Consider the following 16,103-nt stretch of genomic DNA (forward strand, 5'->3'; position numbering starts at 1 on the left):
AGCAAGGGTGAGATGTAGGTGTAAGGGCAGTGCGTGTTCGTCGGGAACCTGGTGCATAAGATCGGTCAAGGCCCGTTCTTACACTGAAAATTGCGAATTGCGATATTCGACCATTCGATTTGAAATTTTGGGGGGACATCAGATAATCGAGTCTGAATTGTTTTTTTTTCATGATTTGAGTACTGTATAACGCAAACTCAAATCTAGTGATTTTTTTTAGTTTCTTTTTTTTAGTGTGACATCGTCTGATACCCGTATTGTAAATTATAAACATTTGATTTTTGTTTTTTGTGAAAAATACGACATTTTGTGAAAATACACTAAAATACAAAATTTTGAGTCGTTTGGAAAATATATCAAAATCAAAAAGTAAAGCAATCCACTTTAACGACCCCGGGTCTTTTGTGGGCTCTGTTGCAAGTTTCTGCTCATTTCTAGGCGTCCGAAGGTTATGTGTGGTGTGGTGAGTCACCCAAAACCTCTTTTACGCAAAAATGTCAAAATCAATTATAACATAATTTATAATGCAAAGGAAATCCAAAACTCTAATAGGTTATTGAAAAATACTGAAATGTGAATTGATTAAATATTAATATTACACAAGAATCAAAATTTTAAATTTAAAAAAAAGCTAAAGCCATTCTCCAAAATTTTGTTTAATTGTTTTTTTTTTATCTTTTCAATTTTTTACTTTAGTAATCAGTTTTGCAGCTATAATTTGTTTAGACTTTTTGTATTTCTTTCATAAGAATTAAAGCACATCAAATTCTTGAATGAACAAATTTAAAAAAAAATGAAAATTAGGTTCGTATTTTAAAAACCTAATTTCTGGTTACATTTATGTATTCTCTTTCGCTATTTTAAAAGTTCTAAAAAATTTCAAGTTTTTAATTAGTTTATGATCGTTTTTAATTATTAATATTATTATTGTGCGCCCTGTTAACAACAGTCTTAATTTCTATTCGCAGATTTGAAAACTCTACAATTTAAAAATTCTTTATAAAAAAAGTCTAATGTTTTACAAATTCTAATATTACAGTTCTTCATTAAAAAAAAAAAAAACAAATAATGCACCAAATTTAAATTTCAAAAAAGTCTATTTTTTTTCAAATTTAAATTCGGTTTTATTGGTGAATAATCAAGGTACAATAAGTTCTTTTAAGGTACCTACATAACAGAGTTTTGGAGCTCCTTTTTGCTGTGTGTTACATCAAAATCCATTTTGGAACAGTTATTACTTGTAAATAAAGGTGTTTCCAAGAGTAAGAAAAATTAGAAAAAAAACTTACTAAAAGTCTAAATTTTTAATCTTCTAAATTCGTAATTTATTAAATTTTAAGAGTCATAAATTCTTATTTTTTATTCTTCAATGTCGCGATTTCAAATTACAAAAAATAAGACATCAGTCATGTTTTTGGTGAGAAACCGAAATTTTGAGAAAGATAAAAAGTTTTTAAAACAAGGATAATGAAAAAATAAAAATAAATCAATCCAATCAAGATTTTTTTTTCGAAATATATGTTTAAAAAAAATTTCAACTTTAAAGTTGATTAATTTTTTTTTGTCGCATAATTAAATATTTTGATATGGGACCATCCATAAACCACGTGGACACTTTTTTGAGAATCTCGACCCCCCCCCCCCCCCCCTAAAGTGTCCACGTGGTTTATGGATGGTCCCTATTATATTTTTATAATTTTAAAAATATTGATATTTAAATTTTTTAAATGTTTAAACTTTAGATTTTTTTTAAATGTCAGATTTTCAATTTGTGATTTGCAGATTCATATTTTTTTTGTATTTTTTAAATTCTGATTTCATTTTTTTTTAATTTTCAGTTTGAAAATATATGTTTTTTGAATATATCTATATATTTTAAATTAATTTTTTTTATAAATTTCGGTGTTCATAATTTGTTTGATTTTTTTGAATTTTTTGCCAGAAAATTTAATAATAATTGGGTCTTAAATTTTAAAATTTTGAAATGTTTAAACTTTTGAATTTTATTTCTTTTTAATTTCAGGTGTTTGTTGTATTCTTTTATATCTGATTTAACTTTTTTAATTGTTCAGTTTTAAAATATATTTTTTTGATTGTATTTATATTTTTTTATTTATTAATTTAAAAATTTCGGTGTTCGAAATTTGTTTAATTATTGCTTTTCTTCATTTTTTTGCCAGAAAATTTAATGATAGTTTGGTCATCAAATAAATCTCAATTTTCTGATATTATTGTTCTCCACGATATAACTTAATTTCTGAGAACAATGAGCCTTTGTACGATCACAAAGAGTTTAAAATGGATTTTTAAATCAATTTTGAAAAATAAACTTCGCGACCTTTCTTGACAGAAAGTACACTGAACCCCCGATGGTTTGACACCAATTGGGTACTGAAGCCCTATGTCAATTTTTATGTACAACGGTAAAAAACACAATTAAAAAACATTTCTAATCATTTTTTTTATTTTAATGCAACAAAAAAAAAAATTGACAAGACAACATTTTTTTGATTGATAAACTATGGTCCCCTTGGAACGAGCTGTCAAGTAGGACCTTTTCTGTCAAGAAGGACCATGAAGTTAATTTTTTAAAATTCAATTAAAAATCAATTTTAAATCTATTGTGGTCGTTCAAAGGGTCATTGTACTCAGAAAAATAAGCTTTACCGTTATGAGCAATAATATCACAATTTTAAACTTCATTTTAGGACCCAATTGTTGTCAAACGATTGGGTCACTTTTTAAGTTTGATACCCTCTTCACACAAAGCGTTTGTTCTGATAGTAAGATTGAGTCCCATGTAAAAAGTGACTATTCGTCACTTTTTAGTTTGTCTTTGCCAAACCAACGATATACAAACTAAAAAATTTCAAACGAAAAAGTTAAGCGTGTTTTTAGCAAAATAAAGAATAAGCCGACGTTTTACTTCCTAATCCGATGGAAGATAGGAGCGGATGGGAATCGAACCCATAATCATCCGCTTGTTTTTACCGTTGTACCGTCATCAGGGGTGACATTGGGTCTGGGGGGTGAGGTTGGGTCATACAAAAATGCTGAAATTTCACCCCTGATGACGGTACAAAATTTTACATTTCTGGAGTTGTTTTTGAAAAGGTTTTTTCTTCAGTTTTTGCTTTTTGGGTGTTTTTAATACCCCTGACTCAAGGCGGTTTCAAAAACACTCGAAAAGCAAAAACTGGAAATTTGGTTTATTGGACCTTTAAAAAAAAAAAACTCCAGATATGTCTTTAGGACCCTATTTTCGATTTCCGTACAAACATTCTGCCCCGAAACTAAACTTTACCAACCCCTCGTTCGCTCAACCTTCCTACCCCCTGACAAACCAAAACGTCATTCCTATCCCCCACCCGACAGCTGTCAAACCAATCTCGCGATTTTCCTTTGTTGTTGTTTCCTCTCGCAGCAGCAAATTTCTGACGGATCGATTTCGACGGACAACCCCGCGACGGAGGAGCCCTGCGGCCAAAGAGGAAGGAGAAGGAGGACAGCAGCAGCAGAGTGTGTTCCGTACGCGCAGCGGAGGAGAGCGAAAAATAATAGCGATTTACATTTCCTTGATGGTGGACTAGAAAAATATCGGAACCCAGAGCCCGCCCAAGTGTCCCCAAGTGTCGTGTCGTGCAATCCGGAACGGTTTTACGGCAGTGAGGTCGCGCGAAAACGAGGCAAACACACAGTTTCGGTACGGTTTTGTGGGGAAATTTGCGACGCGAAAGTTTCGATTTTTTTACGCTTTCGAGCTTGCCCCACAGTTTTGCGTCGCTCTCTTTTGCGGGAAGGAAAAGAGTTCGGGAATCGACGACAAAAGATCCGCGGAGTCCCCTCGGCGCTTTCGTGTGACGTGCACGAAAACGGCAGCTTCCAGGGAAGTGACACCCCCAGCGGAAACCACATTCCAGGAGAGTTTCCCAGCTTGGAGGGGGATGAGTAAGGCTTTATTGATTTGCTCCAACGAGAGGTGAAAAAGGAAGCAGCAAGAAAAAAAAAAGTCAACCATCCGGAGAGTAGTGTTCCGCCCCGCACACCGAAAGGGAATCTCCGCCAGGGAGGAAAAGGAGAAAAAACGAGTGCAGCAAATCTGGAACAGAAATGTCAAGTTGGAAAATTTCCTGAAAAAAGTCTAGATTTGCCAGAAAAGAAGGAAGAAAAGTGAGCCATTCGATCTCTTTAGTTGTCCACCTTTTTTGTGTTTGTTTTGAGAGTAAGGAAAAAGTGTTGAAAATTGCGATTGCATTTCGCAATAAGAGAAGAAAATCAGTTTACTGAAGAAGATTCGAGTCTGATGAGACTCAGGAAGAGTCACAAAAGTGAAATAATATCTTAGTTTAAGTGTTTTCCTCAAATAAGAAGAAAATCAAAGTGATTTACAAGTAAAGTTGTCCCCAAAAGCCAAAACCAGCGAATCATCATGGAACTGGTTGGGAACTTTGAGTACAACAGCAAGGACCTGATTGGGCATGGCGCGTTCGCGGTCGTCTTCAAAGGTCGCCACCGAGAGGTAAGCAACCTTCCCCACCCCATCCCATATCAAACTCTACCGATAAGTATCGAAATATTGCGCGTCGAATTAGGCAAATTCATTCAGAAAGCAAAAAAAAAACGCACACAACAGTTTGCTGGATTGGAAACGCACACACAAAGCGAACGCAAAAAAAAAGTCAGCCGACGATTAACAGAATGATAAATAAATGGATTGAGAACGGAGTGGTTGTGGTGGCCAAGGCCATCACGGGGAGGTTTGGTTCAGAGGTAGCGAAACAAAAAACGAATCTAAACAAGACTGTGAGGAGATTATTTATATCGGAATCTCTTGAGAGACCAGCCAGAAATAATTAAAAGAAGTCGGAGTGATTAGAGCTTTTCGGGCGGATGAACGTTGGGAGAAATCTACTCTTGGTTGGGATGCGGATTGATGCAAGGAAAACAGAATGTGGGAAGATTTGTTTGATCGATTGGGGGATGAATTTAATAAAACATGTTTCTTTCCGTTTATAATTGCGTGTTTGAGTAGAGAAGACATTAGAACGTCTGTTGAAGTTAAAGCAGCAATGGTTTGTTCAATAAAATTGGTTTGCACAAAAAAAAAAAAAAACAGTAGCAGTCTTGCAGCTACAAAAAAAAAGTTTTCTACGCATTTGGCAGCAAAGAGTATAAAATTTATGAAGATGAAGTTCGGATCTCTCATGTGACGAATTTCGGTTAAGAGTGAAGAAGGCATCATCCTTATGGGTAGGATCAAATTCTTGTTAAATTTACAATGCAAAACAAATGTGGAAAACAACGTGGAAAAACGTGTATATAAAATTTCCAAAAAAAATAGTAAGAACCTGAAATTTAAGTCTTAGTCTAAATAAATAAATACAGTAGTGGTTCGGTAACTGGGGTTGTTTAACTAGGCTGCTTTTTGACTAGGCGCTCGATAACTGGGCCGTAGCCCAGTTAAAAAGCAGACAAACGTCAAAAAACCAAAACAAACCGAAATGACCGAGGGGTTATTGGATACAAAATCGTGTTCAATAAACAAAAATACTTTTTTTCAATTTTTGATTTAATTTCAAGTCACAATTAAAGAAATATGAAAAGAAAGCACTGTAAATTAATTTGAGTAACTTTTATATTTCATCGGGAAAGTATTATGCATCATAGGTCTCCTCGTTATTTTTCGTTCAGCCCAGTTAGCGAGTAGCATTCGGTGACTGGGCCAAGTATTGTGTCTGTAAATATCTGTCTGTCATACAAAATTCTACAATGGAACACCTCCATTCGAGCAGTTTTTGCTTTTTTCTACAATGTATTTCTTATTGAGCGAACTGTCAAAAACTGCTCGACTGCGGGTGCTCCATTTTCGATCAAATGAACCGCAACTTTGCTAACATCTTACACAGAAAAAAATAAATGGACATATAAACAATTTTAAGGCGATATCAAGATTGTTTTCAAGATCATGAGCCATGCAATAAGGCATTTCAAAGATGATATTTTGGCATTTTATTTGTGAAAACTTAGATGCTAAACACGATCACGATCAGAATGTTTGACAAAATGATGTTCATAGTAAAAGACTCTGAATATGAATTAATTATTGAAATATTTTTTAAGAAAAACTCCATTTTTGGGAAATATTTTTTATAAAAACAAAATATTAAAACATAAAAAAGCGGAAAAAATACATAAAATTAAAAAAAAGATCTAACAAATGAAAGATTTTTTTAGTTGTAACTCTGCGCAAAACAAGTAGTATCGATTTTTGAGCGTTTGGTATGGTATGTCCACGCATCCTTCCTTTCCTATAGATTCTCAGAATCCTCTCTGCGGTAATAATAAGTAATAAGGTTGGCCGTTTTAATTTTTGCAATACATTTTCGGGTGTTCTCGGATGTACTGCAATTATTAATAATGACAAGAATAGTGCTTGGGGCGTAATCTAATCATAGGACTTTCCAGCATGCTTTCATCGGACTGGCTGCGTTTGGGTTAGATTAGTTTAGATTAGAAAAAAATAAGTAATACCGTAAAACGGGGTGACTTTGATAGCCGGGGTGACTTTGATAGGTTTGAGATTTTTCCGCAAAATGAAGAGTACAATTAAAATACGTACGGAATGGTTTGGAACCATACTGACCATGGAAGAGAAGTACTCAAAGTACCTCAAGAAGAACTTTTCATAACATTTTGAAATGATTTAAAAGTTAGTTAACTATTATCAAGAAAATTTTGATAAAAGGCATTATTTCAAACTTCTCAAAGTGTCGTGATTTTCTCAATGAACATGATTTTGAATCGGAAAATTTAATACATTTTCGGATTCTTTGGACAATTTTCCACTAGGAGAAGGTAAACTAATTTTGTAAATATTAAATAATATGTGTTTTTGAAACATAATTAAAAAAAATCTCCAAATTTTTAGGCAATTTCAGTTGAAAAAAATTCATATGAAATGTGAAAACTTGTGATTCGTACTTCGAATTCAGTTTAAAATGTAATATAAATCGATAATTTTATGAACAATACTAGATTTAACAAATTTCAGGCAAGATTCCGACTTTTAAACAACTTTACTTAAAGTTTATATGTATTTTGTTAAAAAGCCTTAAAACTTAGTTAACTTAATATAAACATTGATTTTTTTTCTTGAAAACTATATCATCAACCTTAGTGATGGTTCATTTAACGTAAAAATGAAGTTTGAACACCTATAATCTGATTTTAACAAGAAAAACTATGACTATCAATGTCACCCCGGAATTTAAAATGAGGATTTTTAACGTAACTTTTTTTAACATTATAGAAAATAACTTTTTCCAGAAATAGTGCATGAACTTTGTGTGGCCTACCCCAGTACATGTTTTAAAAATAATAATCTTGAGAAAAACCTTTCCAGTTGAGAAATATTACAAAAATAAATTGAAATCCTATCAAAGTCACCCCGGTTTACGGTATCAATGTTATCTATCTGGAATCCATACTATCTGTCATGCAATATGCATAAATTATATTCAGAGTTAACATAATGTTTGACCCATACTTAATTTTATGTTGGAAACAGATGAAATAGGATTTTTTGTATTTATTTGAATAATACGTAAAATTTTCTTTCTAATGTTATATTGCTTAGTTTCAATACCAATCTAAAGTATTTTTTAAAATAGTCCAATAAGACTGTTTCAAATATGACATAAGCTTTCGAAATATTTTTAATTTTTTTCCATAAAATTTAATATAAAATTTCTCAAAATCTTCCAACAGATTATTATAAATCAAAGCAATAATGGTTTTAAAACTTTGTAGGAAGATCCCAAGTAGTCCGAAGAATGAAATAACCGAATAATTTCATTGCCGTATAAAGTGCTCAAGCTTGACATTAATAAAAATATAAATATTAAGTTTAAATATAATGAAAGAAATGGTTTTTAAACCATTATTTTTATGTTCACATCAAACTTTCTAAACAAAAAACAGTGACTTCGATTTTGTTCCGGTCTTTTTTCTATAATTTTAATTTTTGTATTTTTTAATAAGGCTGAAACTTTTTTGGTGCCTTCGGTATTTCCAAAGAAGCCATTTTGCATAATCAGTTTGTCCATATAATTTTCCATACAAATTTGGCGGCTGTCCATACAAAAATGATTTATAAAAATTCGAAAATCTGTATCGTTGGAAAAAATTTTTTGATCGATTTGGTGTCTTCGGTATAAAGTTGTAGGTATGGACTACACTGGAAAATATGATACACGGTAAAAAAAAATGATTTTAAATTTCACTTTTTGTCACTAAAACTTTATTTGCAAAAAAACACTATTTTTATTTTTATTCATTTTCTGATATGTTTTTTTTTATCAAATGCCAACTTTCTGAAATTTCCAGAACGGGCAAAAAATCATTGACCGAGTTATGAATTTTTGAATCAATACTGATTTTTTCGCAAAAAAATTTCAACCTCATTTATCGATGTATAAAAACACGAAAATTCGAATTTTCATAAATAATTTTTGTATGGACAGCTGCAAAATTTGTATGGAAAATTATATGGACAAACTAATGAATAAAAAAAAACCATCAGTGGGAGTGACAATAAGTCTATAGCAGGGGTGCCCAACCTTTTGGCTCTTCGGGCCAGATCTGATTTTTCTGAAGCAGTGGCGGGCCGGAACTAATATTTGATAAAAGTTGAAAAAGTAAACACAACATTTTTTTTCAATTTTCTTATGATTGGGTTCTATTAAAGTAAGTGGTGTTGCAAATATGATTCATATATTTTGATTTTAAGAATGAAAAAAAAAAAGATAACATTCAAAAATGTGTTTATTTGACTTATTTTAATTTTTGTTTGTTTAAAATTGTATAGATATTGTTTTTGACTATTGCAATATTGCAATAAGGTATTTACCTGACTTTTTTTTTATAAAAAAAACCTTCAAATTTCAATGATTGTTGCAATTTTTTGAAGTTTTGCAGCGATCTATTTTCAGTATAAATAATTTGATCTTTTAAGTTTTAAAATAAATCTTCGTCATTAAAAAGTTGTAAATACATACAGTAAATACATAAGTTTTGCTTACTATATAATTTATAAAAAAAGAAAATAGAAAAAAAACATCAGTTTGAAGTAAACACAGTTAAAACTGAAAGAAATAACATTTATTCTCTTTTTGTAAAATTTAAGACAACAATCCAAGTTTTTTCATAAATTTCACAATTTCACGAAATGGATAACTTTGTTTTCCTGCCCAATTTTTCACTTAAAAAATATCAATATAAAAATTATAAGAATTAAATTCAAACATGAAGAATGTTCTTATAATATGTTATAATATGTTATTATTTAAATTCAGACAATTATTTCATTCATTTAATACTTCATGAACAGCCTGAAGGGTCGGTCATAGAACTATGTTGAAAAGCAGTCGCGGGCCGGATGAAATGGCTTCACGGGCCGGATCCGGCCCGCGGGCCGGACGTTGGGCAGGCCTGGTCTATAGTGAGAGAGATTGGGTCAAAGTTATTTTTCACGGATTTCGCAATTTCACAGGTTATTCTCAATTAAACTTAAATCTATTTAAAGGGTTGTTTAGGGGACATCTACAAAAAAAATTTGGGGGAAAAACACGTTTCTATGACTGTGACCTCTCGAAAATCAACGTTTTGTTTTTTTTTAAATTGCTCGAAAAATACCTAAAAGTTTGAAAACCTCCACTTTTAACATTGTAGCATGTCTAAACGATTCCCTCGAAAAAAAAAACTGTTGGATAACTTGTTTTGACCCAATCTATGTATTTAAAATTCTAAGTGTAAATATGGGTATCCAGCGCCGTCGCTCCGTGCCATACTTTCATACTTAGGAGCCCAGGGCGGCGAAGTCCTTGTAGTTAAAAGGAAGACATTAGTGGTTGGTACTAGCAAAAGTGGCCGACAGCTATAAAGTCAACTTCGTTTTTATGTATTTGAGTATCATTTTAGTTTCATTCTACCCAATGTCACCCCCTCTGAGGGTGAGATATTTCAAAATATTAGATCAAAACAAGATTAACATTGCACAAAATTGCATTCCATCAACCTCCCGCAAATTGCGTTTCAACCCTTGCCCAACCTCTGAAGTGAAGTCATGCTACAGATTAGAACTGAGCCGGGTGGAAATACTGACAGACAGTCCGACGGACAGGTCAGGAATCGCAGGTAAACAAGTTGTGCACTCATTGCTGATAACGAAACGGGGCAGTATGTGTTGCAGCGTAATTCTATATTAGACTCCAAACTAGTCCAAATTTAGCAATATCACCATTGCATGACTGACTCTGCCGGAGAGACTATTTTTATTTTTGTTTTTTTTTCACGTTATTTATGTGAGTTTGATTTTTTTTGCATTTCCTTCCGAGTGATTTACGAATGTTCTACTTGTCTGACTTTGATTTGCGTTTGCGGAGTTTTGGAAGTTGTTGCTTGGTTGGGTTTTGGGAGGGAGCAGCAAACGGCATTATTGATTTCGTGTTTTTACCTTTTTTGGCCATGGCCAAAGTACCTTGCCGCGGCTATTCTGCACGTGCTTTCACGCTATTTATTTGAGGAATGGAAATTCGGAAGCTCACACGTAACGTTTCTCTTATGCCCTTTGGAATAAAATTGCAATTTTTATGTTTGGATCGCGTTTCCGCTTTTAACGTATTTTGTGATTATTATGATTATTATGATTTTATTTATTACCGTATTATAATTTTGATAATTTTGAAATGTTGCTTTACAATAGTATAACTTTGAAGATTTATACCAATCTTTAAAAAGGATAATTTGCATAATTTCAAATTTAACAAACCTGTTCTCATATTGAAAAAAAAAAAATCTAATAGAATTTTATAGGGCAATCTTTCCACTTTAAAAATCGTTTAAGGTTAAAAGTAAACACTTTATTTATTGCACTTTGTCCTATCTCCCTAAACAGCTCATTGCACAAGAGTCAAGTTCCGTTCGCAAAAAGGTCGCATCGTAAACTTGAACGATCCGCCGAGGCCAAAAAGTGCAGCCTACTGCGGAGTGACATTCCACCAAGCCAACAAACCAAACGTTTGCCAACAAGCCTCGAAATTACCATTTTTATGTGGCAAATCGCTTCGAATAGCCCCCTCCCTCTCTCTCTTCATAGAAGTGGCTTTTTCACTCCTGATTTCTTGAGGCAAACGGTCCGTGCCTAACCTTTGACATTTTTTGAAACGACAAAAAAAGTGTGTTTCTCTCGCTGTTGCTCACGAAAGCTCCCTTTCGGAAAAAGTCGCGAAGAAAACCAGCTCAAAATATAAAAATAAAATAAAAATGCCACACCGGAAATGAGCAGCCGGGAGCCGGCGCGCGGTGGCAAAAAAGTAATAATAATAGTAATAATAAATGGAAGTTCCGTCCTTCGAGGATATTGATTTTTTTTCGCCTCCTTTACTTCTGGGGCTGCTGGTTTTGTGCCCCTCGGTTTTGTAATACCTAGTAGTAGTGCATCGTGATGAGAGGTCCTTTCATATGGAGGGCTGCCTCCCCGAAAGGAGGTTGTTCTTCTCTTATCTAGCCCCAGCTTGCAATGGAGAACACATTTCTGAAGAGTGTCGTGTGGAGTACCAAACATACCAGAGGATGTAAGCCGGTTGAGATTGACTTCGAAATACCGTGGAATATGGTTATATTGATATTTAGAATGATGGGAATAATTTAATATGTTTTTGAAAGTATCCAGCACTTAATATTTCCAAGTTTCAATTATTAGAGGTTTTTTTTCACCAAACCTCAATGTACACAAAAATTTGTAATACAGTCCAGACTCAATTATTCGAAGCCTCGATTATCGAATCCGATTAGATTTTTTGTTTGTTTTTTATTTTCTTTTTTCTTATTTTGATTCGACACCAGCGACCCTAAGTTAGTCAGGCTTGAGTGGTGGATATGGCTTGTTTTATTACCATATAAATATTCTCAATAGTCAATGGCCACCATATTCGCTTCCATCTTGGATTACATGGGAACCATATCACTTAAAATCATTTTTAAAGTCATAGTTGAGATCAACAAACTTAACTACGGAACCAAAAAAACATGTTTTGTTTTGTGATTCGAATTGACATTTTGAAAAGGACTAGAGTTTTTTTTTTTTTAAAGGTCCTATAATCTATTGTCTTTCATATGTTTATAGGACCTTTTCAAATAAAACTCTAGATTGGAACAATGCATAAATTCGAAAAAAAGGTTTTCAGGCCGGAAAATTCACTCTTGATATTTTTTTTCATTATTTTGGATTGGCGCAAAAAATTGCCGATGGACGTAAGGTCGAATGTAAAAAAGTCGAAAGGACAGAAAGTGATAAAAATGTCAAACCATTTTTTTAAATGTTCTTTATGTGAGCAATTATGTACAAAATTGGCCGATTTCGTGCATTTTTATTTTTTTTATTTGGCTCAAACTATTCGGGGGCTTTTTTTCATTAACTTTTTCTTATACAAAAAATCAATGTTTCAAGATCCAAATGTTGTAACTTTTTTAATTTTTTGATATGTATGTTTAAGGGGACACAAAAACCGCGACTTCTGAGCCATAGAAAAGAGAGACAAAAAATTTGCCGCCGATTTACTATTTTTTTTAAATGTATTTTTTGGAAAAATATGTATCGAAAAAATGTTTTGACTTCAGTTTTCAATGTAAAATCAAATTTGCAATTGATAAACTTTTCAGATTTTTTGATAAAGTGCACCGTTATGTAAAATATTTTACGCTTTTGAAATGTTAGTATTGATTCCAAAATAATAAAAAAAACCCAAAAAGATCATTTCACAAATGTTTCATTTTTCAATAGTGAAAATTGGACCAGTTGTTGAGATATTGGCATTAGAAAATGTGGGAATGTTTGGATGAGACTTGAAAAATCTAAATTTTCTTGTTTCTTTTTATAGTTTATTCGCTGTATTTCAGCAACCAAAGGTCAAGCTTCAGTGTCTATGAGGCTTTTTGTGGAAATTTTTCTCAACCTTTCGAAAAAATATTTTCAGGAATTGACAATTTTCAGCTCAAATTAAACTTTTGCGTTTTGGCATCAATATCTTTAAATATTCCCGATTGTGGCAACACGCAACACCCAAATTTATTTGATTTTTTTTGTCTCGTAATAGTTTCAAAACAACATATTAATTAGTTATTACTCAAAATATTATTATTTTTTTAGTCCAAATTATATCTTTTATCATAATTCAATTTATTTATTTATTTTCAGAAAAAATAAAATATGAGCGAGTTGTGGCGCTATAACCACGGCAAATAGTGTCCAGGGCATTCGTGGAAATACAATGTCCCATCCCAGAGGGTCCCGGAGTACCAAACCTTCTTAGCATGGTGCTCCCAACGAATACAACCAAATCACGGAGCGTATGGTGGTGTGTCCCCACGCTTCTTCCTCCCCTGTCGATTCAGAATTGTGTTGTTGTTCGAACACTCAGTGCTCGAACTCAACCCAATTACGAGTCATCTCTGCGATACGGCTTTACGCAGTAGGCCTGGCCGCTTTAACGCTTGTGATGTTTCAATGCATTCCGATGCAATGGCGCACTACAGATGTTAATAAATGACAAGAAGAGTGCTAGGCGTCATCTAACCTAAGGCACTCTCCAGGATCCCTTCGAAAGATTGGCTGCGCTAGGGTCTGATTAGATTAGATTAGATAAGATTTATTTTCAGGAAAGATAAAATATCATCTATTTCTTTAATTACGTGATTTATGAATATCCCCTTAAACCACACCCGTCATAGTCAAGAATTCACAATGTTTATTGATGGTTCTCACACAAATATTAATAGTTTTTTTTAAATACACTTTTTGAGATTTCTCGATTCTGGTAACATCCCTGTTTTGGCAACAAAAACATCATGTCGTGTTGTCAAAATAGGATGGCACTGTATCTTAAAAACGGTGCACTTTATTAAGAAATCTGTTAAGTATTTTTTATTTTACATTGAAAACTGAAGTCAACATTTTTTGTACAGGTATTTTTTTTATTTTTCCAAATACACATTTAAAAAAATTATAACCCTGGGGCATTTTTTTTTAATATTTTTCTATGGCTTTAAAGTTGTTTTAAATTCCAGAATCATCAAAATTTAGAGGAAATTTTTTTTTGTGAAAAAAGTTAATTGAGTTTCGATCTCCATGTTTTTTTTAACAAAATTGTCCCTAGTTTTTGTTTAATTACTTCAAATAAACCTGCTGTTACCAAGCGGTGAATGAAAAAGAAATAGTTGCAAGGAATTCCAAATCTCTATGAACCAGACACACAAGACGTAAAATAGTTATTTCGGTAAATAATATGAATTGAATTGAAATGAATAAATTAACCCTGTGCTGCCCATTTTTTTCCCGTGTTAAGAAGTTATTTCTAGCTTCCATTATTGGTAAAAAAAATCTTCTTCAAAATATCGAGCAGTGCAAATATTTTTCAAAGTTTATGTGCCCCCGTCTTTAATATTTCCTCAAAGAATCAGAAGGGAAATTTTGTTTTCAAGAAACTTCTAAATTGTAATCCAAATAGACGTGCAATCAATAAAATACATTTTACTGCGTTTATAGTAATTTTTAGTATGATATAACCAGCTTAAAAAATGTTTTTTTTTGTAAAAATTCGATGCATTGTTTTTTAGCAAAAAAATCGCAAAAAAAAACTTTTTTTTATTTAGTTTTCGTAATTAAAAGACGCAACTTTTGGTACCATAACATCTATAAGTCATCGCTGAAATTTTAAAGTTATCACAGTTTTAGTGAAAAAAGTCGATTTTTTCCCGTTTTCGTCATTTTCCCATTTTTGTGCGTGGCGTAGGGCGTCCAATTTTCCCGGGTTTTGAATTTCCCGGGAAACGGGAAAAATATTTTCGAAATCCCGGGAATTCCCGGGATCCCGGGAAATTTTTTAAGCAGTCATCAAATCTATGTTTTCATAATATGGATTTTTCTTTCATGCTAAAACCCGTAGAATAAGCTCAATAATAAAAAAAGGTGACAATCTACACTTCAATCCAAACAAGGACGACAGTTTTTAAATAACTTAAAAGTAATTAAAATGGATTTTTGTTTTGTTCTTTCATGTGCTTTGGATTTCAAATAAATTACAATTTTTGATTCCAATGTGATTCAAATTAAATAAGTGTTTAAAAAATATATTTATTTTATGTATTTTTTATATGCCGTAATAACTAGAAAAGCTTGAAAAATTTCATTCAAAATGTCTAAAAAACGAGATACGACAACAAATCCAGATTTTTTTTAGAAATGTAGGCTATTGTCTTTCATTTATAGGACCTTTTAAAAAAAACTCTAGAAATAAAATGATACCAATCAATGTAAAATTTTAGATAAGTTTTGAATTTCTTATTTTATATAACACATATTTAACAAATTATCTTTAAAATACTCCGCCAACTGGGGAGAATCAGGATTACAGGCTGAATAAGCATAGGATTTCAGAGCATTTAATTCGAAAGTCGGTGTACTAATTGTTTTGTTTTGATCCAGTTTTAACCGAAGTTATTCAAAACACGATACAAAAAATTGACTTGAATAGCTGTCCGAATTTGTCTAATTTGTCTTATATGTTTTTTTTTTATATTTAAAATCTTAAATATACGTGAATATAATACCCAGTCTTTTAAAAATACATTAAATTATACAGAAAATATTTAATGCGCAAGGCATTTTTTCGGATTTGTGAACTAAAATTTTAACAAATTTCCCTAATAAGCCAAATTTATACTAAAATATGCCGAATACAAATTTTAATGCTTCAAATTCGTATCGATTACTATGTACTCCCAAATTATAACAGACCAAAATTGTTTTTTTTTTTCAATTTCGGGAATTCCCGGGAAAAAATATTAAAAATCCCGGGATCCGGGAATTCCCGGTTTTGGAAAAATCCCGGGATTTTTGTCCCGAGAATTCCCGGGATGGACGCACTAGCGTGGCGCGTCGAAAAATCCAGTTTTTATTTTTAAAAAATCTTATCTCAGAGTATCGAAAACATAACTTCACCATTTTTTGATATGTTTTGTGAAATTTTCCGAGGAATCCGATAAAA

The 16,103-nt window shown here is 32.4% G+C and overlaps 1 protein-coding gene across 1 annotated transcript in view; it reads left to right on the forward strand.

Annotated features, from left to right (window-relative positions):
- The first annotated feature begins 3,457 nt into the window (after positions 1 to 3,457).
- LOC120432647 (serine/threonine-protein kinase ULK2) overlaps positions 3,458 to 16,103 on the forward strand; it is a 62,772-nt gene continuing 50,126 nt past the window's right edge. Inside the window, exon 1 of the mRNA XM_039597893.2 lies at positions 3,458 to 4,519. Coding sequence (XP_039453827.1) covers positions 4,430 to 4,519 — 90 coding nt within the window. The 5' untranslated portion in view covers positions 3,458 to 4,429. The remainder of the gene's footprint in view (positions 4,520 to 16,103) is intronic.

This window comes from Culex pipiens, chromosome 2, assembly GCF_016801865.2.
Source record: "Culex pipiens pallens isolate TS chromosome 2, TS_CPP_V2, whole genome shotgun sequence".
NCBI lineage: Eukaryota > Metazoa > Arthropoda > Insecta > Diptera > Culicidae > Culex > Culex pipiens.